Genomic DNA, 27,182 nt, shown 5'->3' on the forward strand with positions numbered 1-27,182 from the left:
AACAACAACAGAAGTAGATTTCTTGGTTTCTTTTCATTCACTATCTTGGGTTGTCACCAAATGCAATGAAAGTCATAATTGCAAGTTGAGGATGCAATTCTCCTCCTATATTTTTTTCCATTTTCTGGTTTTATTGAATTTTCTGTTTTATTGTAATTCAGTCTTCGTTTTATGGGAGTGTTTTGTCTTAATGGAATAGGCATGGGTAAATCCTATGCTTATATCACTTTTCTTCTTTTTTTTTTTTTTTTTTCCTTATGCATTGAGGTCCTGTATTGCTTTGTGCACTATTCCTAGTCAAAATCTAACTTATGGCTTAAACCTTAGTCTCAGTTTAGAGCTGCCTATAACTTCTACACAGTCTTGGCTGGAAGTTTTAATGAACTCTCCAGTGCAGTAAAGGTCTATCATTTGCATTGACTTTGGATGTTTTCTTTGCAGCATTTTTGATGTTTATTCAGTAGCTGTAGAATACAGTATTTCATGTATAGTATTTAAAAACAGTGCAATTCAAGTGAGTTGCTGTCACTCAACCAAATCATTTGTGGCAAATATGTATTTACAATTTCATGTTGACCCATGGGATTATTGCTTGATTAAGAATTTTCTTTTACCTGGGAAATAATTGGTGCTTTGATCATGTCATTATGATTCTGAATAACATTTACTTCCCAGTGTTTTTGTGTTTCAGATGACATTTACTAGCTGCAGTCTAGTTACGTTTCTAGACGCAACTGCATTTGGATGATTGTAACCTGGATGGAAGAAGTGTCAATTACAGTGTTGGTCTTATTCATTTGTTTTGTACCAGCAACGCCTGAGTTCCTTCTATCCTAGACACTTTAAAGTTACAATATGTTTCTTGTCTTAAAAAGTTTATATTCTAAATGATATGTACAGAAAATCAGAAACATATATACAGCATGACCTCCAGAGCAGAGAAACTACAAAGTCCATGCTCATAATATTTTAAAATTAGGGTGGACTGTTAATAGTACAGCAGCTTAACTGAAGGGAAGGGAAATTATTATTTTAGGATTTTTCTCTCTTTAAGGTATTTTACATTTTTGCATTTGATTGTTATCTATACATGTTACAGCAATGTAACAAAAAAAAGAGGTTTACTTAATTTTTCAAATTTATTTAAATGTCAGTTACTTTAATGCTCTGAAATGCCTGCCACAGAGGTCTTCCTACTTTTTCAGTACCCTTTTTGGTTGCTTGTTCATCATTACAACACTTGGTTGGTTTCTACTTCTTTTGCTATTCCTTCATTTGAAAATTGATTAGATTGAAAGATTAGATTACACAAACATGATGCTTAGAAGCCAACAAAAATCTTAAGCACATTACAACTTTAAAGCTGTTTGAGTTACCCAAACAGTGAAAAGCAGCTATAATAAGATTGAGAGATTGGCATGGTTCGTCCAAGTGGGGAACTACAGCTCAGTGATTACGTTTTATGATCTCCCTTCTAGAGGAAGACATACTTAGGGTTCAGTGAAATGAATTGGACTTACAGGAGTCCATGGGACAGAGAGGATATGCTCAAGCAGCAATGACTGATGGAGCTCAACAATATCACTGAAAAGTTACTCTTTTTTATCTTTACCAGATCATGATAATTTGAAGGAGGTTTCTGAAGACTGGAAAAGACAATTTCCATGTCCATCCTCCAGAAGGAAGATGTGGGTAACTATAGACTGGCTTGCCTCACCAAGAAGATCATGGAGCAAATTTTCCTAGAAGCCACGCTCTGGATTACTAAAGAAAGTGAGGGTAATCAAAAACAGGCTGCCAAGAGAGGAACCTCAACAAGTGATGATATTTAAAAACTAACTGGGTATGACCCTCAATGGCCTAATCTAACCTTGGACTTGACCCTGCTTTGAGCAAGGTCTGGGTTTCTTCCAAATCAAATCATACTCTAGGATTGTAACAGCCACACTAAAAGTAAACAGACTTTTTTTCTGTGCTTGTCCAGCCACAACTGTCTGAAACAACACAGAGCAAAAACAAAAACAAAACCCATAACATTCAGAGCACCCTTCATTTTATCTTATTAGACAAAATTCTAGTTTATTCAGAACTTACGCTTTTCAATTCTTCATAATAACAGTTCTTTTTGCCAGGTCTTTGAGATCTGGTCTTTGACTTCAGACAACAGGGAAGTAGAAAACCAAATGTAAAGTTGTCTGAAGTTTTACTAAAAAATTTAAATAAGATTTTGGCTATTATTTCATGGTCAATCTTCTTATTAAGGTATTTTTGCAGCTCTAGAAGGATTTAGATATGCTGTAGAATTGAAATGACAAATGTGAAATTAAATTTACTACTGAAGGTGGGCATACAAATATGAACAGTTGTCTTAAAAATAGTGGGGAAAATGAACTAAACTAATAAAAAACCTTACAGTTTCCTCTGTCTCCCTCTCTATTTTGGTAAACTATGCAGTTTGCCAAAATATTCAAAATAGGCAAAAAATATACTGGTAAAAAACTGTAGTGGTATATTTTATATGATCCATATTAAACAGGGCAATGATTCCAGTTGTGGAATATTTCTATGTATCTAATACATATTTTTTTCTGTCAGTTTAAGAATGTAGATTAAGACTTTGCTTTTTTTTTTTTTTTAACCTCATCTATGTTGAAAAATGGGAAAAGCAAAACTAGGCCAATTAACTGTCAAGAAAGAACAACAAAATTCTCATTATTTCTGAAAAATTCTTTTTATTTGATTTCAGTAATGTATAGGGATGTAAAATTGGACACAAGTTAGAAGGCCTTAGGTTATTATCCCTCCAGTTTTCTTTTTGATGGAAGGCACCTTAAGGCAAATCTTGCAGCTCTGGAACACTGTAAATGCAGATGGACAGAAGGACATACCCATACAGGAAAGATCTTGGTGATTTAGATAAAAATGGCATCAGACCACAACTACGAGGGATGTATATAATGCCAGATGCAGAATACATCAGTGGCAAATAGTAGCAAAAAGCCTGGAACACAGAAGTTGTGTCAGTTGCCAAGTCAGTGAGTAAAAATTGCTGGGGACTTCGCTGGCATGTGGGAACCCGAGTATATCAAGACAAGGGAGCAACACTAAAGATGGCAGCTCTTAGAAGACAGGAGAGTAGAAAAAAAAGTTAGACAAAAATAGTCTAAAAAGACAAAATAGTCTCTGTGTCCGTCTTCACTTAGGGCAGAAGGAACTTGGTAAGGTCCAAGTTGCCAAGATGACCTTATAGTATTCCTCTACACCAGAAAGCTAATTTGTGAATTCAGAAATACATTGCCTGTTTTTTGGTTTTCCTGCTGGGGAGCCATAGTCCTGTTCTGGATTTAGTACCTCAGAAGAGAAACCAGGGCACAAGCAGGGAATAGGTCACCCTTAGTTTGCAGCCTTATATAGAGTTCAAGTGCAAAGGAACTTGCTAACCTGGAAGCTCAAAAGTATTCCCTGTATTGTAATCTAAAACCTAGGACTGGATTTTTATTTGCATACCCTAAATAAAATGCTATAGCTAAAACCAAAATCTCAATGAATAATAACTATTTTAAGCTCTAATTACAATCCAAAACCAAGCATAGTTTCATATATACTGGCTGCTTTAATACCAGATAATCTTATAGAATTGTAAAAATTATAATGCCATTATAACTTTTAAAAGTAATTAAGATATTTTTCAGTTCATTCAAAGAAACAGTTCATGAGAAGTCAGTGTTCATTATTCCACTATAAGAGTCTGAGACAATCTGTATGACAGACATCAGAATATCATGAATTTAAGCCAAAAATGACGCTGTGTCCAGTGTAGCTGTACTACATCTCATTTCAGAAATTTCCATTCTCCTCACATATGAACAGCACCACAGCAGGGAGAAATGTCTGGCACCCTCACGATGAAAAGCTTGCTGGTTGAGTGCTACTTGGACTTTTGAAATCTGTATAAAAAAGCCCTACCTTCGAGGGCTCAACCTTCTAATATCACCTTCTGCAGCTACTCACATTCGTGATGTTTAAAGCAAGAGGGAAGCAGGCATAAGGGGCCACAGAAATTACTCTTCTAAGAAATAAGCATACCCAAAACCATTTACTTTTGTAGTTTCAACATCTTATGCTTATGTCCTACCTATGTGCAGGTATCTTGCGATTCCCAGCAATCAGGATAACATCACAGAGCTGCTGTTGCTTCAGGTAGCTTTCCATCTTTCTGAAGGTTTGCTCTGCATGGTGAACAGCCTGGTAGAATTCCTCGGAGCTGCAGGAATCCATGTCACAATGGGGTGGCAGGCTGGCGCCTGACAGTCTGTAAACCACAAGAGAAACTCTGCGTTGATAAGATGTGACCAGTTGTCTAGACTTCATCACAGGCTTCTAGAACCTGATATAAGTAATCCCTGCATCCTTCCCAGTTCTCATCACTAGCAGTACAAGATGGAAAAATCTTACTGCACTGGGAGGGACAACTAAAGTTGTAAATCTTTTAACATGGAAATTATTTTCTTTAGCGCAGATGCAAAAGTAATCCATTCCTTTCTTCTTTGATAAAGTTATCAAAAATATAAATATGAACAAAAAATAGAAATTCAGTATATTCATGTTAAGGTTAATAGTATAGCTATGTCTTCTTTATTAAACTATGATTACACTCTTTAATTTTAGCATTTTAGAGCAAAAGTATTTTACAGAATTAAACAAACTATTTTTCTTAAATAGTAATATGAACACACAAAATAAAGAAATAATGGAAAAAGCAATCCCATCTTTCCACTGATTCTAAGAGTGCCTATTCTAATTCACTTCTTTAAATTCCCATTCATTTTACACCACCTGTGAAAGGAAAATAAAACTCTAATTGACTTGATTTGTAATGAATTGGGAATATTTCCACAATGATAAATTGCATACCTACTCTTCAAGAGCCAAAAGGCTCATGAATACAAAGTGAATTTACCCTACAAACATAATGATGTCTGTAATCAAAATATCAGGGGTAAAAAAAAAAAAAAAGAAACAGGAGAAAAATGCAAATATATTTTCAATATATATAGCCATATATTCCTATTTCAGATTTACTCTGTTCAGTATTACTGGTTCAGACCTTTACTGAAAAAAAGAAAATGTATTAGCCCTTGAGGAAACTAATGTTAGTGGTTCCAAATAATTCACGACACAGATGATACCCTCTTCTGTTACAAATATGTAATGAGATTGTTTCAAATGAAAGCTATAAGATCTTATATATCTTGTGGTGCTGAAAACAAAGGATTTCATAGATGAAGCTGATATTGTTTTTACTTCAACTAGATCTATACAAAACAGCTCACATAATCAATAGAAGAGCATCAGAGAATATATTTTAGTCCAGAGTATCAAATGATATTATCAATTAATTCAAACCAATCTCATTTTATGCATGTTCTGTTGAAAGATAAATATTAAGGAGCACATAAGTAATTTGATAATTCACAGTAATAATGCAACGGTTTCATTATATGAGGTTTGAACTTGGTAGGTACTATATTCTAAGAATGATATTAATTAAGATAACATAGTCTGCACTCCTGGTGCTGGAAAAAATTGAAAAGCACATAAAGACACTAATAAAAAAAATCAGTTATTAAAATGAAAGACAGTTATCTTAAAAAAAAAAAGAAAAATACTTTAGTATTTTTACTGACTCTTGGTAGACTATAATATGCTTCAGAAAAATAGTATTTCCTTCTAACATATTCTAGTGATTTACTTTTGAATTAGTTTTTGTCCAAAAGTGTTCCACACACTCTCCTACAGTCATTTTACAAGGTCCACAGGGGAAAGGAGGAGAAGCTGGTCCATCTTTCTGTCACAGTAGTTGCTAGGATTCAGAGCATTCCTTTAAAGTAGCTGGAAGCCTGCATAATTGAAGGTGGCCTGCAGATAATTTTACAGAGAACCAACTCAGTTACCTTTGTATTGCACTCTGCCATCTGTTTTGTGCTATATTCAGGTAGTAACTTACTAGAATGAGTAACCTTTTAAAATTATTACCCACAGTAACATCACTTGTGCAGCATTAAATTGGATCCCGAGAAATCATCAACTGGTTTAAATTAATCAATATTGCTGTTTGTATGCTGGTAAGGTTACAATATGTGTGAGCCTGTCTACAGGAAATTGAGCTAGCAAAATTTTATTAACCATAATTTCTCAACAGAAACAGTTATGAATTGGTGATTTAGAAAGGCAAATTTCCTTAATTCTGTTATATTCAATCTTGTTATACAGTTAAGTAGTTTATGCTAGCTACCTCTTGCAAACTCCTCATAAAGGATAAAACAAACATATTAATTCTGTGAGTGACATAATCTGTTTGTGTGTTCTGATCCAACCTGGACTGCCAACCATGTCGATCAGAAATCCAAGTCTATTTTCCTGTCTCTGGATGATCAACAAATACTTTCGCATAAAATTGTAATGATGGAGCTAAACTCATTGGTATGGATAGTGGATAGATATTTCAGCTTTTTTATTTCTTTTTTTTTTCCCCCCTCAGTTTGATTGTAGCCCTACACAGACTTCTTCAGTTTTATTGCTGAAGAATTAGAATGACAAGTAATTCACAAGAAATAAATCAGTGCCTAATAAACGAGGTTGCTAGGGTTAAACCGGCACATTTCTTCCCTTTCTCAGGGGAATTCAGAAATGACAACAACAACAATTCTGAATGGATTCATATTGTTTGTTAATTCAGAACTTAGGTCTAAATCAGTTTACATTTGAACAGATACGGTACTAGTCCTGCCTCTTCTTAACTATTGAAAACATGCTGCACTTTTCCGGTCAGAAAAAAAGAAATACCTTGACTGAATTTATGAATTTATGAGTTTAAATTCATGAATTTATGAATTTATAAAGTTAGATGGGGCTGAAATGAGCTTAGCCTATCTTTTTCTTGAATGACTAGACAGTGTTTGCCACAAATTTTGCCCTCTTTGCTGCTTACCCTTTTTATCAATGCTTTCTACCTTCAAATCATCAGTATTATCTGTCACTTAGCAAGTCATTAAATCACTACTCAAACACAAGCCCTGAAGGCCCAGGATAAACTATTATCCTGAAAACTGGCAAGTAAAAAGCTTAGTAGAAGACAATAAGCTAATCTTTTATTTATTTTCTAAAAAAAGCCCAGATAAAAAGTCTGCTACTTATCCTATTCAGGAGTTACCTCAGTTTGATTACAAATGCCTTGTCTGCATAATCGATGCTTTAAATTCAGTCAGCAGCTTGTTAAAATACAAATTAGTTAAAAGAGCTTCAGCCAGCAAATACCAGCTATTTTCTACCAGCTCATGAAAGGCATGTATAGGTACTTATGACAAATTAGCAAAGTGAAAATAACACTTTCTGCTTGCATATATTGTTTTTGCTTAGGTGCAGGCAACCTGAACCACATATGCAGTGAGATGCCTGTCGGGTGAATTCTGCGGGAACTCCAGTACAAATTCACCTGAAGATTCCCTGAACCTTTCAAAATCCTTTTTAGCACTTCTGTACCTCAAAACCCTGTAATCAGTGAACAGGACAGACTCCAGATAGGCTTTTTCCATAATCTTTCTCAGTCAGCAAGTGCAAAACCTGATAATAGTGTGGGAATTTCAAACATTCCAGTGTTGTTTAGTCTAGAACACTTTTTATCTTTAAACGATACAGTTAATAGTACAGAAATAAGGAAATCAAACCTCTCACAAGATTATTATAATGATACTGAAGGTAGATAAGAAAACTAGAAGGCTCACAAAAATTATCAATATTGCAAAAAACCAAAAATCTCAAATATTTCTCTATGAAATGGCAAACCAGGATGCATTTTGCATACGGGGAAAAAAAAACAAAACACAAAACAAAACAAAAAAACCAAACAAACCAAACCAAACAAAGAAAAAGGAAAAAATCCACCCAAGCAACTTTCAATTTTCAGTGTTAAGAATACCATGCTGTCCTCAAAAGAGAAATGCTTTAAGAAGAGTCCAAAAGTGTTGATGAGAAAATTAGGCCTTTGAGACCTTACGGATCTTAAAACAGTCTAAATAGAAATAAAAGCTTAACTCTGAGGATATACAATATCTGACTCCACAGTGCTCCTCTTTTCCTAGAAAAAGCACTTTGATTTGAACAAGGGTGCTACTCTCTTATCACCTTTTACCTGCTCCTAACTTCTTTGAGAAAACAGGTAAAACAGCAGTAAAAACCCCGTGAAGTTGGGTACAGGCTCTCCCCTCAATTTAACAACCCTTTAAATAAGTCCTTATGGTAGCCCACTGTAAGTAAGAAGGAAAAGGCACTCCAGTCAAAGGTCTCCTAGGGACAACTTTGGCCTTTTTATTCAAGATTAGATTTATTCAACTATGTATTGGGTTTGTGTGTCAAGACAAACACAGATTAATCCTCAGAAGACATTGTGGACAGACTAGTTAGTACCCTACAACTACGGGTAGGGTAGGCCATCCCCTGTACCTTGTACAGTTGCTCATTCTTATGAACAGACATGATTTTTGCTCACTGACTTTACACAGAAATGAGCTACAGCATAAAGAATAGAGAAATGAAAACTCTTAGTTTACAGTAATGCTGTCGGCAGTTAAAGAGAAAATGCTAGGAAAAAAGGGACCTCACATACAGTTTTAGCTACCTGTGTCCTTCTTCTCAGGAAACGGGAAAGTAATTAGTAAAACTGCCACTCCTGAGCTGGAAAGGTTTGAAAACAGCAATAGCAAACATCAGTACTTAAAACCATACCCTGAAAAAATTTCAAAAGGAAAAGAAAAAAGGTACTCTGAAATAGAGGTGAGAGAATTCATGTGACTTGAAACTGTAGTGCATTTCTCAGAATAAAGAGAAGCTTAGATTTAGAAATGGTTTCCATTCTGGAAATTATAGTCATAGAGGTACAGAAAACAGCAGCAGAGTATTTTATAGAGTACTGAGGTATTTTGCATACTCAATAGGAATATATTTCTCATACCTTCTACTGAAGCCCTGCCCTCAAATAAAGAGCTTTTTAATCAGAAAATGTCGTGTAACTTCATTGTTGCTGGAATAGAAAATCCTGCTGGATTTAACTTTTTTTCACTCTTCACTTATGCAGGATTGATCATGCAAACTTATCCAAAACAATGTCAATGTAACAGCATATATTACTGGGTACATAGCTGAAGTATATAATCAAGAAACAAAGCATGTCCAGCTTTTCAGTGAAAAAACTATTGTTTTTCTATTTATAGCTTGCAAAAGCATATAAGAAATATTCCATATGTCCAGTCTTAACACAATTCGTTCTCTAAAAGTTGCTCATTGAATGCTTAGAAATCAATAACCTGCACAACTACACTTATAAAGATGGACTGTCAAAAGTCATGGCTCTCATTAGTGATCACTCACAAAAATGCGAGAGAGTTTTATAGAGACTTTAAACCATTTTCTTACAGGAACAGCAGGGCGGCAGTTCTACTTGTGATCAAAAGGTATGCTTTTCACACCACTACCAGCAATTATATCTGCAACTGAAGGCTCTCCCCAGAGTTTCAGCGGGTTGTTATAAATTTCTTTTATAAAGACAAAGTTAGGTAGAAGTGCCAGACAAAAAAATAATCTGAATATCAAATAGGAATTTTTAGTCACATCAGTGCAGCTTGGAGATATATTATTGCTGTCTCAGAGATTCATTTTCTATGTAAAAAAACAAATCTTTTTAAATGGAGTCCAGTGCATATTATAAACATGTTGTTCTTGTTCTATAGATAAATCTGCATAATTTGCATAATTATACAGATAAATCTGTATAATTTACAATGGTATATCCTCCCAAAGGTAATTTGGGGATCAAACTACTTGTAATGTAATTTATTCTTTGGACACTATAAGGCAAAATTCTGTCAATAGGACCTCTGTGTGCCTAGCGAAAATAGGCATGATTCCATTGTTGTTCTGTGTGTCTGTGCACCTTAAGAATATTACCAGCCTCAATAAACAAAATATTAGCTACCAGTTTATCGCGTGACCTCAGACAAATAGAGCAGCCCTTCAGAAACAGAAGAACAATAAGAAGGGACCACTGTGCTATATTAAACTGCTTCTATAGAGAAGAAATATCTTCCTTGTTTATTAGCTGACAGAAAAAAAAACAGAAGTAAGATGACAGAAGGGTTTGCTCAAACCGTGATTTTTCCAGGTTACTAATAAAACATACAAAGCAAGACTCTTGTTTTGCTTCAGTTCAAAATACTCTCAGTTGGATTTTTTCTTATCTATAGCCCTTCACCAGTTAATTATCTAACCTAAGCTACAAGCATAGACCTCTTTAATGGCAGTGGCGAGAAATCAACATATGTAAGGATTCTGTAGGCTCCTGAAATACTTGGGTTTTAGCTATTTTAAAAATTTATTATTTTTGCCTTTTTTTAAAATAAAAAGTTAAAGAAAACTAATTAAATTAATGAACAGTTAGTGAAAAATCTCATGATTTAGCAAGAAACTATTTACTGAATTCAGTTAAATTATTGACAAATGCTCTATCTTCCCTTCAGTCCTCCCCCATTTTTCCAGAATTTATTGTTATTAATGACATGAGTTTGTCCTATGCTCTATGCCCTTGGAACCACTTAAACTGTTAGGGAGTTTGTTTGTTTGTTTTAAGTATTGTGTTAAATTGATCCTTTATCTCTTCTCACTTTCTCACCTTTTATCCTCTACAGTCTTCTAAACAATTATTTCAGACTTTTCCTATTTCTTCTCTTCTTTATCCACAGACATTTATGTCCATTCTTAAAAGCTACCTACGTTTTTGCTTACCCGTCAGTAGTACTTCCAGTACCTGCCTACCAATACTGTTCTCTACTTTCTGGCAATTTTACTTCCAGCTTCTCTCTCCAATACTTAGAGCTCACAGAAATTTAGATGCTCTTCCACAGATGAACAACCAAATGGACTCAGCAGTCTAATGCAGTCTTGACTGATAGTCAAAAAATGGAATTTCCAAATAAAGTTTGAGTTTGAGGATCCACAGATATGAATAGACTGTCATTAAACTTTGGAAAAAAATTATAAAATAGCATAAAATACATAAAATATTATTTGCAGAAAAAGTAAATATATGTAAACTTTTTTTAAAAAATTAAGAAAAAAGTGGGAGGGGTTATGGGATAGTGGGGTTTTTTTCCCCCATAGACAGAAAATTGCAACATTGTAATGCTCTTGTTTGACAAGGTTAGGAAGTTTCATTTTGATATCATTGTTTTACATTATACCTATAAACTGTCTGAAAAGGTGTACATAAATATTTCTCTCTTAAGAAAAGCTTTGTTTTCAGTTTTATCCATGTATGAAAAACTTTATATATTACATTTTTGTGAAGATGTAACACATTAAAGTATTCTGATATCGATGTTCCCCAATGAAAAACGCCAGAGCCGTGCTACTACTGGGTGCGATTACTTTCCCAAGTAGCTATTCTGAGAGGTATAAAATGAAAGGTAGTCCAGACAGAGATGGTGCCATTACTGACAAAATACCCATTTTGTATACCCCTTTGAGTAAAAAAAACCAACATGTTAGCAACTGGTTTTGCTCGAGTTATGCAAAATTCCCAAACAAGCATGCTTTCATTAAATAGCAAGTTTGCAAAACTGACTTCGCTTCTCGCATATGTTAATTTATTCACATTGCTCTTAAAGTTTTTTGGTGTGTTTCTTTTTTAATTTAAGAATGTCAGATCTCATTTTAACATCTCTTGAGACACCTGATTTTATTCGTATAAGGAGATGACTGGTTCATATATTCTTTCAGATTTTAACAAGCAAATGGTATTTTAAAAGTCATCTTTCTTCAAATCCTCTCTGACTGGAAAGAATAACTGTATGTTTATCTTAACAATTGTAATTATAATTTTTTAATTATTGTAAGTATTAATTACAAGTATTTGTAAGTGACCTTGATATTCACTTTCAATAATGTCCATGTATATATGTAATGTCAGTTAGAAGGTTAATGATTTTGCTTCAAATGAGATGCCATTCAGAAAAAAAAATAAACCAAAACCACAAGAAGAGACAACATAGTAATAAAACTATTGAAAGGAAACAGTGGTTCCATTACAATGGAAATTTATCAGGTAATATATGTAAAAAATGTCAAATCACTCAGGTAAGTGCAGACTGGAAAGTCTGATTCCTTGGTCCATTGCAAAAGGCCTGACTGGAACAGGGGAAGAGTAAAGAAAGAAAGAAAGGTCTGGTGGCTGAGAGCCTTTGCAATGGCAAAAGGCAGAAAGAGACCATGCACCCTACACCATACAACAGTAAAACATTTTGTACTGTTTCTATTTTCCCTAGCAAATCCAAAATCTCCAAATCACGACTAACAAATAATAGATACCAGAAAATAAAACTTTTTTCCTTTTTCCTGACAGCTGAGGTGCCTCACAGGATCTGTGTTTTGCATACCCTCCATCAATTATAGCAAGACAGTACCTTTTTCTTTTTTTTTTTAAATCTACTTTATTAATTTTCTTAGGGTAAACGAAAAAAAAAAAAAGCATGCATTTATTTTCCAAATCTGTACATGGCTTTTTAAGGTGTCTTTGAAATGTAGCTGAGACAATTTCTTGCAATATAACACACTGGAAAACTCTTCCATATCTCAAGTCAGTCTCATTATCCTTTCTGAAACTCATTCAACATACAGATGACCCTTTTATAAACCTTATTTCAAGTTCCCACCATTTTCTCAAATCCAGAGCAAACTTTTGAAGATCTGACGTTTTAACGTTCATCATCCCAGTCACACCAGGCACCTGACAGCTATACTACTAATTGTACTGCTACAAACTATTGTCATGAGTTAACAGCCTTCATACTTCCTTGACAAATTACACTTTTTTTCCGTATCTTTGACCTATTCTGCCTCTAAACAGTCTTGCTATGCAACAACAGAGAAACGATGCCGACTATCTGCTGGACCGCTTTCTCCCACCCACAGCTAATTGTCCATCCACTGCTTTTTCAGCTTTGCATGCCCACATAGAGGGAGCAGTTTGTTCCAGCTCTTCTTGGAAAGCCAATGATTAACTTAAATGAACATACATTTCTCCTAACTACATATAGTCATATTTTAATGACTCAGAAACTTACTGGTGTATTTTCCACATTCATGTTGCTAACAGAGCTTTTTGTCATATGCAGATCTTGCTATCTGAATTTATTTTTTGTGTCTTGGAGGATAGAGGAAACAGACGAGTATAAAGTATAAAGCAGATGCTAGGTGCATATAAATCTACAAAATGAATCAGGCTCCTGAAGGGAGGCAAGCCATTCTTCTTGAAAACAGAAGCGAGGAAAGATGTCACAGGAGACCTCAATTTTTAAATACATATGCCAGTGGAGAACAACTGAGAAGCACAACCAGCTTTCCTTAAGTCATTGTCAGTAGTTCTTCTCTGTTTCTAGCTCAAGACTCAAGGGACCCTCGTTCATTAAACCACAACCCAGCTGCTCTGCTTTCCTTCCCTCTTTCCTTTTACTATTGGAGAAGCAGACAAAATTCCTACTGCAAGGAACCAGCTTAGCCTCAGACCAGGAGTACGGTTACTACTTCTTCAGACAGGCTTTCTTTCCTTCCCCAACCCCACCAAAATCATTGCACTCATTCACCATGCATTTTCAGCTAATGAAGATTTTGACTCCACATAGGAATAGTAAATAAGTGCCACTGCCCAAATTAAATCCCTTATATTAGTGAGACTACTTACTTCCTGTTATTTAAAATAGAATAAATTTGATTTATGGTCTTCTAAGCCTCTTATGTCAGATAAATACATTAAACAGGAAAGCATCCTGCGTTCATCACAGGCATCAAGCATTTGTAATGGATTCACAGTACATTCATACTTTAATTACCCAATTGGTAATGCAATAGGGAAACACTGTCTCCATTATGAAGACAGATTTTCATCATAAACCTTTTTTAATACGTTGGTTAAATATTTTCTAGAAGATATGATTCCACATTTCTAACAACCAAAAGTTGAATGAAAAAGATTATTATGAGTCAGAAGTTCAAAACTGCCGTTTTAACCTAACCTCTACTTCCCTGTAAAAGCTGGCTCTCCCATTTCTGAAATGTAAAACCAGAATTATATCCTTTCTGCGTTGTTTGTGTCGTACATGTAATTTTCTGTAGTTTATTTTTATTCTTTTTTTCATAAATAATTTACATTAATTCCTTTAAAATAGATTCTCCACATTCTTTGATCCTATGCATTAATAAGTGTAGGCAAATAACCAAAGTTCATGAAGTAGCTGTTCATGGCAGACAAAGCCACCAGCAAGGTTTAAGCTGCATGAGAAGGAGCTTTGTGTCTGCTGTGGCATTTATAGCGGGAGTTATTAGCTGAGAAGTCTGAGACAAAGGGTAAAGACTGTTGTAAAGGAGGCTAATGCTACTGGCCTGAGTAGTTAAATGTGACAGGTTGGAGATGTATTTTCCTGCCTTCCTGTACATGCGAAGCGCTCATGGCAACTACTCATTCCTCTGGCTGAGAAGCAGCAATAAGCAGATAGGGGAAGGAAGAAAACCAAAAAGCAGATGCCATACTGGAAATGAGAGAGAGGTGATTCCCTTTCCTTTCTCGATAGTTCAAGAAATTTATGACACCATATTGTGTACCACCACACACTATCAGCTGAGCAGCACTAGCAAAGACACAGACTCCGCGTTCTCACAAAGCACAGACTTTCACAGTCTCCTTGATGTTCAGTTGTTATGATGGCTTATTCCAGATGATGATATATACTGAGCCTTTTTGAATTACTTAAGTAGTCAAACACAATATACCAAAATGGTTTGCCTATATCATGTCGATAATTCCCCAATACCACCTTTCACCAGATGGCAAATGCCAAACGTGTTGGCACTTTATAACTCAGCTATAAAAAAATGGACTGAGTTTGAGCCTGAAGATAAGTGTGAACGGATATTTTTATGCACAGTCTGTCTTAGTACCCTTTGTAGAAGGGAAAAAAAATGTGAGCAGCTGGAGACACTATCCTTTCAGGTCTACAGACACAGGTCATATGCCAGGTACCAGCTGTGTTTCTCACAAAAAAAAAAAAAAGCTTCTGGTGAGGTTAGTTACAATTGAAAGGTTATTTTTTTTTAGGAATTGATATTTTGGTGGGTGGTATAAACTTTTGCAGAGAAAAACCAGCAGTATTAAAATTAATGTGGATGAGCTAACTTTGGTTCATTTAATAAATGAGAAATTATGCTGAGCATTTCAGAATAATTCTTAAAACATAATCTTTATTCATTGCAACTTTTTTATTATTTTATTATTCAGATTTACTTAGTCATAGATAACAGACTTTCACTCTGTGACTTTAAGTCAAGTAAGTGAAGAGAGAGAATACAAAAAAATACCAAGGTGAAAGGCTAGAAATTAAAAGACATTAACTGTCTTTGATAATAGGACCTTAACAAAATATTGTTAACTGGCCATACAAAATAACATTAACTGATAGTTTAATTATTTCACATCATAAAAAATATTATGATAAATGCAACTGTATTGTATTGACTTGCTTTTCTGATTTTTATCATTAACATAATAAATATTAAATAGTTTACTTCCCTATACAGAATCCCTATAGATACATGATAAAAACATAAATGAGTAGAATTTTGAACTCACTTTAACTTAGGCAGAGCAAATAAAGAAGATGGTTTCGGACTTAAGTAAAACAAGGAGCTGACATCAGCTTGCATTTTAATTCAGAAGTAATGTACATAAAATAACTTGTGATTTTATCACTGCCCATCATTTATGTACATACTTCCATACAAAATGAGAATTTTACAAATACAGGCACTGAAGACTGTACATTCAGAAACTGCTGAAGCAAACAACAGACAGAAAACTCCTCTAATGTAATGGAGGGGAAACTCCCATATCTTTCAGGCGTCTCTGCCTGTAAATCCGCTCGTTGCTGCTATCAGTGGTGTGTAATTCTCCAACAACTGCCACTTCATAAACTTCATAAAACCAATGCCAGTGCCACTAACATAGCAGCCCTCTTCTATGTTAGTCCCATAACTACTGCAGGAATAATGCAACTTCAGATTATAAGAGTAGTGCTGGATTTACTAGTGGGATGGCTAAAAAAGAGAAGAAGGAGAAAAAAAAGGGAAAAAAAAAGAAAAAATAGAGAAAAAAAGAGAAGAGGTGCAGGACGCACTCCATGCTATGTGACAGGAGACAGGCTCTCCACCCCAGCCCCAGCCAATCCCTTTACAGCTGCTTTCATTTCCTTTCTTAGAACCATAGAATCATAGAATTGTCAGGGTTGGAAGGGACCTCAAAGATCATCTAGTTCCAACCCCTCTGCCATGGGCAGGGACACCTCCCACTAGATCAGGTTGCTCAGAGCTCCATCCAGCCTGGCCTTAAAAACTTCCAGGGATGGGGCTTCCACCACCTCTCTGGGCAACCTGTTCCAGTGTCTCACCACCCTCATGGTGAAGAACTTCTTCCTAACGTCCAGTCTGAATCGACCCATCTCAAGTTTTAATCCATTCCCTCCAGTCCTACCATTACCCGACATCCTAAAAAGTCCCTCACCAGCTTTCTTGTCAGCCCCCTTAAGATACTGGTAGGCCACTATAAAGTCTCCTCGGAGCCTTCTTTTCTCCAGACTGAACAACCCCAGCTCTCTCAGTCTGTCCTCATAAGAGAGGTGCTCCAGCCCTATGATCGTCCTCATGGCCCTTCTCTGGACACGTTCCAGCACGTCCACGCCTCTCTTGTAGTAGGGGCTCCAGAACTGTGCTTGCAGTGCTTACAACAGTGCTGTATTTTCTGAATGGATGGCTTGCATTATGCCTGCAAGATGCAGGTGTCACGTGTTAGCTATCTTGTCATGAGAAATGGCCATATGTATACGGATAAACTAAGTAAATTAGCTGACACAGTTACTCATTCGGACGGTGTGCACAAATATATACAAGGATGCAGATCTCTCTTTTATTGAGACATTTTCTTCCAGCATTTAATTTATGATAGTCACTTTATGCAAACAGAAATCATACATGTGAATGATGGTAGCGGCATACAAAAAAGGACAAGCAAGTCTACTGCTATTGTATTTAGCATACTTTTCAATAAAATTTCACTGTGTTACTGTATTACGCGCTGATATTCCACAGCATAGGTAGAATGCTGTGGAGTGACTGCAATGGAAATCATGCCAAAGACCATGGCAAGCTGAATCTTTAAAAATCCCAGTTTAAAATACCGGTTCAATTAAATACTGCACTTGGTGAGGTGGGAGATCACAACACACATGCAGGCACCCTCACCCCCCATTCAGTAAGCTGTATGCATGAGGCTTCAACCCATGCCCTGTTGCAAGACAAGCTTTCAGGAAGCTTGCACGGTATTCAGTATCAAGCAGAATACAATGTTTTCCTGCTGCTTGTAACAGACCTGTTGAGTGTCACATATCTTTCGGTGATGCTCACGAACATCATGGTCCTGACATGCCTGCCTGCATCTGTAAACCAGTGGGAAAGACACGTCTCAAATAAAGGAATAAATCATAGGCCGTTTTGCCACACTGTTTTGAAGTGTCAATACATTTTTTGCTGATCTCGAAAACAGCAATTAAGATTGGCAATTTCGTGAATCCTGTCTAAGATGAATTTGACAGATTCAGCTTTTACACTACAGGATCACTACAATCCTGGCAAGCAGTTAGGGACTACATATTCCATAACAGCTACCACTCATTAACCCTTCATGTACCCAAGCTATGTTCTTCATAGTGTCTTCAATATGAAAGAGGTCTAATAAATTTTTCATACACGTGCATGGTAGCACAAAAACATAGCCATTAATACTGTTATTATATAATATACTGTGTATATTAATACCACAGTATTTGTGAAATTACTATCTATAGAAGCTGAAATCAAGCAGAGAAAGCTAAAGAACCTGTGACATAATTGGTGCTTATCTTACAGAACAGAAAAAACATGGGGTTTTTTTCCACATTACTGTTTGTGATTTAAAGATTTTTTTTTACATATTTTATCCAAAGTGTGACACAAATTTAAAAGCAAAACCCAGAATTCAGATTTTTGTTCCATTAAAGGCAAGTTAATTCTTTGTACCCCTCTTCCTTTGGCTTAATTGCTCTTGAAAGATGAAGTAGCTGAGACACTTTCACTCTCTTTCTCCTCTACAGATGAGTCTGTAGACCCCAAAGACTTTCCCCTCCACAGGCAGAGGAGGAGTCAAGTCCAGAGCACGAGTGCTCTGACCACAGAGGCAACTGCAAAAAGCACAGAGAAGCCAGACCCTTGTAACCAGGCGTTTTGCACAGGGCATATGCAAAGGTATTACAACAGACATGAATGTTTAACTTCTTTAAAGAGATATAGGGGTGAAACACTCTTGCCTGTGACTGCCACACACATGAAGGTACTTACAGGAGTACATGTGGAGAAATGCAAGATTTAAAGAAAAGCATTTCTTTTCCTCACCTGCCCTACATTGACCAGTTTATGAGAACTCTCACTTTGTGGTACTTAGCCTTTTTCATTAAACATTTAAGGAACACAGCTATTTTTTTAATTGTAGATACCCAATATTTAGGTATTCTGGTACTTCACATTGCAGCAACAAAGTCTCCTTTGGCAGCTGAGCTCCAGAGATGAAAAAAGGAATTTCTATACTTCTGAACTATGTTTATATCTATATTCAATTTGATGCAACGCTGGTGTATGTGAAGAGGGGTCTTCAGTGGTATTTTGTGACAACACTAAGATTCCTGCTTATGTTTCTGATGTTTTTCTTAGGCTATCATATCACATCAATTTCTTTGAGGCTGTTCTCATTGTTTTCTTTCCCACTTTTTATTTAGACAGAAGACAAGCGAAACAAACTGCAGGTCATATATATAGAAATAAAAACTATCATCTACACCTTTTGCATATCTTTGATGAGTGAGGACATAAAAGAAATTGCACAAATTGCCTTACTGTCTCAGGCCATCTTTAAAGAATGGCAGCAATGATTTCCTGGCTATCTTTTACTTTTACTCCATATGGAATATTCATGAACTTTTAAAAAGTTTTAAAAATCCCTATTTCTGTAATAAAATGTGTAATCCTTTAGTTTTTCAGGTCTACAGAATTTTAAGCATGTACTTACAACTAGTTTCAGTGAAGCCCATTCCACTTCAAAATTAAGAAGTAATGGCTAGAATAAGATTTATTTTATCCAGGCTTGTTATAAACCAGGCTAATCTATACTGTCACTGTTTGCATCTCAAAAAGTGCCTGCCTACTCAACCATAAAGTCTACTTGATTTTTTTGTTATTAAATGTGCTTGCTTTTGCTTTCTGAGTGTGTGCCTTCAAATGCCAAGCTAATTTCAGTGCATACAGACTAATTTGCTGAGCCTTCCATTCCCTGATTATCTGAATCAATCTCAGTCTATACAGAATAGTGTAGCTGTGAATTATATTATTATTCAAATAGTAGTTAAGACCTGTGATTTGGCAGATTTCTTTTCCTACTCATATATTTCTTTAACTTTGGGATAAAACCAAAATTCTAGTTCAGCTATATTTGAAAAGACAAAAATTTAAAGTTCATATCAGTCATTAAAAAATGGATTAAAAAGATTACATCTCCAAGAACCCCTGCGACCTTTATAAAGCTATCAAATAGCATCAAGATACGATTACTAAAGCCAAATTCCGAATAATTTCTCAACCTCTTCAGATAATTCAGGAATCAATTACATAGTTTTATCAAGGGTTATTCATTCAACATAATTAATGTGATATCCATCAAAATCAACAAATGTGGAAACATACTTAAAAATTACCACTGATTGTAGAATATATCTTTAATTACTTCTCTGGTTATACAACTTATTAAAAGAAAAAGATCTGAAAAAGTGCAATAATATCTTAGACAATTGTTAGTCAGGAATGTTCCTCTCATCACAATACCAGATATTAAAATATATTACATTTGAATATTCTAACTTAGTCTTTCTTGATCTATCTAATATTCATTGGAAAGGTGAAAATTAATATAGAGAATAGCAATATGTACTTCTAATAAAGCTTCTTTAAAAATATCTGTAACACTGCCTACAACTGCACCACCAGATTAGAAAAAAACAAAGATTTTCAACAATTTTTTGCCATTCTTTGGATAAAATGCAAATACAGCCGCAAACTTCTGAGTGCATTAAAAAAAAAATAAAATGTATAGAGGCAACTTAAATTATCTTATAAACTAAAAAATAATGTAGAAGTTACCCGAATTTAATGGAAAATGACATTTTAAAGCCTATTTAGACGAAAGTAATGTTACTTAGATAAGCGAAGTTCTAGGAATATAGTGGCACTGTTACTCCACGTGAACCCGAAGGTAGAGAAAACCTTGCCTACTGCAAAGACCATGTCTTCTATGACTTTCTTGAGGAAGCTACTCCCAACTTCCTTCTGGGCTTAAACAGCCAAAAATCAGGAAGAATTAAAACAATTAGGTACTATAGTCTTTTAGATTCATACTCCATTAGTTTACATGGAAGTTATCATAGGATCATAGAACTGTTCGGGTTGGAAGGGACCTTAAAGATCATCTAGTTCCAACCCCCCTGCCATGGGCAGGGACACCTCCCACTAGAAATTATGCATATATACTGGCTTCACCTGTGTTTTCTAGTACACCTTCACAATCGTCGAAGTGGTGATGAAAAACAGTTGTTCTAAATATACAAGATACACAGAATTACATAAAAATTGCTTTTTCAACAAACCAAGCATGGTAATCAATAGAACAGCAATACTGAGGCTCAAGTAAGATTTTTCTTCAATCACTGTAAGTCTAGTTGAGCCACAGACATAACTTCTATAAAACTGCATTTATTACAATGTCTGAGCAACAAAACCAGTCATAATTTCATGCCTGGACTCACCATGATTCATACAGGGCCCAAATGAGTGTGTCAGCCTAGGCTATCATTGAGAAATCTCTTAATCTGTAAAGTCATTGGGTCTATTCACTTCTGGACTTAAATTTGTATTGCTCTAGGGCAATCTGATTTCAGCAAATACGAAATGGTGGATTTAGCTCTTCAGTGTTTGTTGGTGTGTGGCACAATTTTTGCCACCAGAGTACTCTTCCATATTAGAAGTTGGGAGGAGTTGGTGGGTGGGGGAGGAGAGGAAGAAAAAAAATTATATGTAAAGGAAATCTTGCCATTAGTTTTAAAAAATTTTTAAAAAGCGGGAGAAACGAAAAGAAAAAACGCACAACCCAAACTATATTTAACTGCTCCAGTCTGAAATAGTTTAAATAGCTCTATAAGTGGTATAGATGCCTTTTTAGTCCTGTGCACTGCCTTGGTAGGTTCATTATTTATTTAATTCAACAGCTAATATTCATTAGCTATCACAAGCATTATCTGCTGTCATATATCTTTATTTGGTTGAGATTACATCTCCAGTCATGATTGAATGTTTCCATATTTTTGGCAGCTATAAGAGAAAGAGAAGGCATTAATGCCATAATTACTAACCTGCCTCTATGAATGATATAGCTGTGACATTTTTTCACTGGTGAAATTGCTGCCTGAGATGAGTAGTTTACACAATGTGCAGTCACAGAGACCTTAATTGTGGAATTAATTTCATTTAGTTGTCACTTAAAAATCCAACTTGCATAAAAAGGCTTTACAACTGAAATAAGTCAAACTATCCTACTCATGCTCCGACACTTGTGACAATTAGGCAATGTTATAGCTTAGTCTCTTGCATAAAGCTATCTGTAGGCTAAGAGAGTTCTATTGTCAGCTTTTTTCCTATACCTGAGCAACTTAACATACACAAACTTAGCAGATAAATCAATAGGTACGAGCATGCCTCAGGTTTCATTAGGAATGCTGCAAAACAAACACAAAGGTTTCCTCCAATCTTCTTATTCCAAAGTGAAGATAAATTGTCTGCTCCTTTACACCATGCAATATTTTTTTTAACAAGAAGCCGTGTTAACAATAATTACTTGATTATGCATTTCTTTCATGGCTTCTCAATAAAACACTGGCTCTTTCAGTGAAAATTCAATAATCTTTACCCCACATCAGTAAATTCCAGACGAGATGTGTTTTTTCGTAGTTGATGAAGATCTTTAACTTCTCGCTAATGAAAGATTAAGGCAGCACACCTGTACTTTTTGATTTGCGTTACAGTGGAGTAGAATGTCTCTATTTCCAAATTACTTTGACAATCATAATATTAATTATCTTTACACTTTAGTAGCCAGAAACTAAAACAAGAGCTATGAGTAAACATGGCAATGAACCTGTATATCTTCCCTGTAGACTGTGTGTGACCAAAATAAAGCATTAGTAAATTTTTGCTGGATAATTGCAATTGTTACTTAATATATACCACAAAATTAAGTATAGTTATGTATGAGCTGACTCTTCTTAATGAACTACACCTGATGATGATTTTGATTTCTGCCAAGTTTTGCTATGATGGAGTATTAAATTTAAAATGTTAATATGCTAAATTGTGCATGCACGCTAATAATTAACATAAAAAAATGTTAAAATGTGCATGCATGCTAATTTCTGTTTCTTGGCTGTTGTATTTTGACATCTGTCAAGTATGCGTTATGCTATTGACAGGCCACAGATTTCCAAGAAATCATATTTTATTGAATCTTTTCCATTGTGCTTGACATAATCTTTTTTCTCACTGTCAAAAAGAGGGATTCATTTATCCTACAATGACATGAAATCTCCCAATCATAACATGTAATTGCAACTGACTGCAAAACACGACTCATTCCTCCTGGACAGACCTTTCTTATTTAAAACACAACAATGGACAACACATCAACACAGGTTATTTCAAAGGTACATGTTATGCTGGGGAAAAAAAAAAAAAAACAAACAAAATACCTAGGCCAGTCACTTGTGCTTATTCAAGCTTATTCTAGCTGTGCTTGTCTGAAAGAATCTCATCCCAAAAACACCATCAGAACACCAAAACTCTAAAAAAGCCTGACTTACAATGGCTATGCTTGCCGTTATATACTCTCTCTGCATCAAATGTAATTTTCTTAAAAAGTGTCCTGGTTTCAGCTGGGATAGAGTTAATTTTCTTACTAGCAGCTGGTACAGTGCTGTGTTTTCAATTTCAGATGAGAATAATGTTGATAACACACTAATATTTTACTTGTTGCTAAGCAGTCAAGGACTTTTTGGCTTCTCATACTGGCCTGCCACCAAGGCAGGGGGCACCCGGCTGGGACAGCTGACCCCAACTGACCAAAGGGATATTCCGTACCATATGATGGCATGCACAGTGTATAAAGCTGGGGGAAGAAGAAGGAAGGGAGGTTGTTTGCAGTTATGGCATTTTGTCTTCCCCAGTAACCATTATACGTGATGGAGCCCTGCTTCCCTGGAGATGGCTGAACACCTGCCTGCCGATGGGAAGTAGTGAATGAATTCCTTTTTTTTGCATTGCTTGTGTATGCAGCTTCTGCTTTACTTAATAAATTGTCTTTATCTCAACCCACAAGTTTTCTCACTTTTACCCTTCCGATTTTCTCCTCCATCCCACCAGAGGGGAGTAAGCAAGCAGCTGTGTGGTGCTTAATTGCCAGCTGGGGTTAAACCACAACATTTCATTGGCACTTTCCTTACTTTTAAAATATTATGGTGACCTTCCTTAAACAGTTAGTGATATCTTTACCATTATGTGTTTAATTTAATGTAAATTTATTATTATGTCATATATGTGTATGTCTATGTATAAGTACATAACTAAAAAACTTGCATGCACGGTATCATTCTATTTACAATAAAAAGGACTAAAAGGGTATTTGTTGCGGGGGGCGGGTATTTGTTCACTTGTTTCCCTGAGAATACCTTTTCTGATGATTTAGAAAACAGCTGAAATAATAGAAACTAAGAAAAACCAATTTAGTGCATAATTTCACAAGCATTTCAGACAATATTCAATCCACTAACTTATTTAGCAAGAACTCACCCTTATACCTGATAGAAATTTTAATTGTGGTAAACGTACCGCAATGTTGCTGAAAAGCAGATTAAGTTTAAAAAAAAGAATGAACTCAAAAGTGCAACTACTCCATCTTCTTATGTTACAAATCACACGCCACAAGTTTACCTTGATAATTACATGCTTTCAATTAAGTGCTTCTCAATTCTAATGCTGTGTTGTTACATTTAGGATACAACTGCAATACCTGAAAATACTTTGGTTCTAATATTACAACATGTTTTAAATTTTAAACTGAAAGAAGAAAATTCCTACCACACAGAACACAAAAATAGAAAGCAAATGGGCATATTTTTATTTGACGGAAGGGGAAATCATATTTTTTTAACCATAAGGTCAGTGCAATCATAAGATCAGTGTAATTAAAAAGAAGGAATGAAAGCAAATTTTTATCAAGCACTCTTAATAGTGCTAGTAGTACTGCTGAGTTACACATGCAGGAGGAATTCAATAAGACCAGTGATCACCTGTGAAGTTTCAAGTGATTCATGGCTAAATTCACCTATGTCACATGCATTTTACACAATAACCATAACCATAGCTTTCAGATTAGAGCATGGATTTGTGACCTCATCTGTACTGGACAGCCATGAAAAGTTATTCTTAACAATGCTTTAAAAGGAAAGCAAAACTTTCCATGGATGCACAGTACATTGTGACTCAACTGCATTGTGAACTGCATCATCTGCATATTGATTTTGTGGTACAGTTCAAGATGCTATTATGGATCTCAAGGATTGCATGGTTAGGACACTAATCCTCAGAAGATACCAGGAATCCATGGTACATCAGTTCAGCCAAGTTCAGCTAATGAACTCACAGTAGCATTATTGAGATTGTTTTTTATGTCAAGCTCTTCTCAACCAGAGATTTTTGCTCACCTATTAGTGAAAAAAATGAAAAAAAAAAAAAGCATATAATTTCATTTAGAAAGGACATAAATATGCAAGCAATTGACTGGTTTAATTTTCTTACACTTGAAACTGAAACAGATTAAAAGGTTAACACTAGTGTAGCACATCATGACTTTATATGACCCTTCTTACTAATTTACTCTTACCAATCTAATATTTCCATTAAATTCAAATATTATCCAGATATATTTTGCACATTTAGCATCACTGCTCTTAAAAGGATGCTGTCATTATTAACTGCATTTTAGTAATGGAGAAACTGCGTCATCAACATATGAAGCGGTATTTCCAAAAATCCACTACCTGGCCAATAAAAGATGAAGTAATAAATGACAGAATGAACCAGTTGGTGTTTGGAGTTTAACACAATGCCCTCTTTTCTGTAAAAAATCTAATTTAGGTAACCAAATGTAATAAATTACAACAGCTTCATCAGTACTAGTAAACAACATATATAACGGAAACACGGAATCTTCAGAGTTGGAAGGGACCTCTAGAGATCATCTAGTCCAACTCCCCTGCTAGAGCAGGATTGCCTAAAGCACATCCCTCAGGGCTGCATCCAGGCGGGTCTTGAAAATCTCCAGAGAAGGGGACTCCACAACCTCCCTGGGCAGCCTGTTCCAGTGCTCTGTCACCCTCACCGTAAAGAAGTTTTTCCATGTATTTGAACGGAACTTCCTATGTTCTAGCTTGTGCCCATTGCCCCTTGTCCTGTCACTGGGAACCATTGAAAAGAGCCTGGCTCCGTCCTTAAACCCACCCTTTAGATACTTGTAAACATTAATCAGGTCCCCCCTCAACCTTCTCTTCTCCAGGCTAAAGAGTCCCAGCTCTTTCAGCCTTTCCTCATAAGGGAGGTGCTCCAGTCCCATAATCATCTTGGTTGCCCTTCGCTGGACTCGCTCCAGTTGTTCCCTGTCCCTCTTGAACTGGGGAGCCCAAAACTGGACACAGTATTCCAGTTGTGGCCTCACCAGTGCAGAGTAGAGGGGGAGAATGACCTCCCTCGACCTACTGGCCACAGTCTTTCCTATGCAGCCGAGGATGCCATTGGCCTTCTTGGCAACAAGGGCACACTGCTGGCTCATGGATAATTTGCTGTCTACTAGGACCCCCAGGTCCTTCTCCTCAGAGCTGCTTCCCAGCATGTCCGTCCCTAACCTATACTGGTGCTTAGCAGTATCAGAACCCATCCTTGGCATATCTGATACCCACTGTGCTAAAATCTCCCCACCCCTAAGCACGGTGATTTTCATTATCAGGAACCATCCCTGGGGTGTGCCATTTCTGAAATCGTGCCCAGACACTGGGACAAACCTACATCATGAAATTTGTTAGCAACTAAATGGCGTAGGTGATAGAAGGCTGCTCGAGCTTGTGTCTTGGTCTGTGCTGTTTACAGCACAAACTTAGTGAGACCCTATTACTCTGCACTAAATCCCAAACTCATCACAGGTCACACAGAAATTAAGAAGGCATCTACTGAATTGGACTTCATATATTAATGTGATTTTCAAATAACATGTTAAATGAAAGATCCCAGAAGCAATTAACTTATTAGCATGTGATGCTTTTGAAAAAAAAGATTTACATAAGATGAGTGGTATTTCTTTTAATGACACCCTCTTTTTCTTACCATAATTTTGACAAACAAATTTAATAGTTATAGTATTAAACTTTTACATGAGTTAATTGTATTTGGAACAATATATTTGTCTTGTCTTGCAGTGCCTTGTAATAGTTAAAACATTGAGTCCTACATGTTTCAGCATGGCTCGAGGTGAGAAGCAATAGAGTTTAGTTTTTTGACAGCAGGATGGATTGTATTTTGAAAGGTCTTTGAGGGTGTTTTAGTGAAAGAAAAAGAATTTGTCTGAACTGTCATGTTGTGTATTCTTGAAAGTCCATGTGTTCAAACATACTGGCAGATTATTCTAAGTTACAGACAAACCACCTTCAATGCCTACAAGCAAAGTTTTAACAGCATAAGTACCTTAAGCCGAGGAGCTAGTTTAAAGAACAATAATACAAACAATGTATGGAAAATAACATTTAAAAAAATCAAAGCATTTAAATCATATTAAGAGACTTACATTAGCTTATTTACTC

The 27,182-nt window shown here is 35.8% G+C and overlaps 1 protein-coding gene across 1 annotated transcript in view; it reads right to left on the minus strand.

Annotated features, from left to right (window-relative positions):
* KLHL1 (kelch like family member 1) overlaps positions 1–27,182 on the minus strand; it is a 240,794-nt gene that overhangs the window by 173,443 nt on the left and 40,169 nt on the right. The window contains exon 2 of the mRNA XM_063335376.1: positions 4,136–4,312. Within this exon, the coding sequence (XP_063191446.1) occupies positions 4,136–4,312 (177 nt within the window). The remainder of the gene's footprint in view (positions 1–4,135; positions 4,313–27,182) is intronic.

The sequence above is a fragment of the Chroicocephalus ridibundus genome, chromosome 1 (genome assembly GCF_963924245.1).
Source record: "Chroicocephalus ridibundus chromosome 1, bChrRid1.1, whole genome shotgun sequence".
Taxonomy (NCBI): Eukaryota; Metazoa; Chordata; class Aves; order Charadriiformes; family Laridae; genus Chroicocephalus; species Chroicocephalus ridibundus.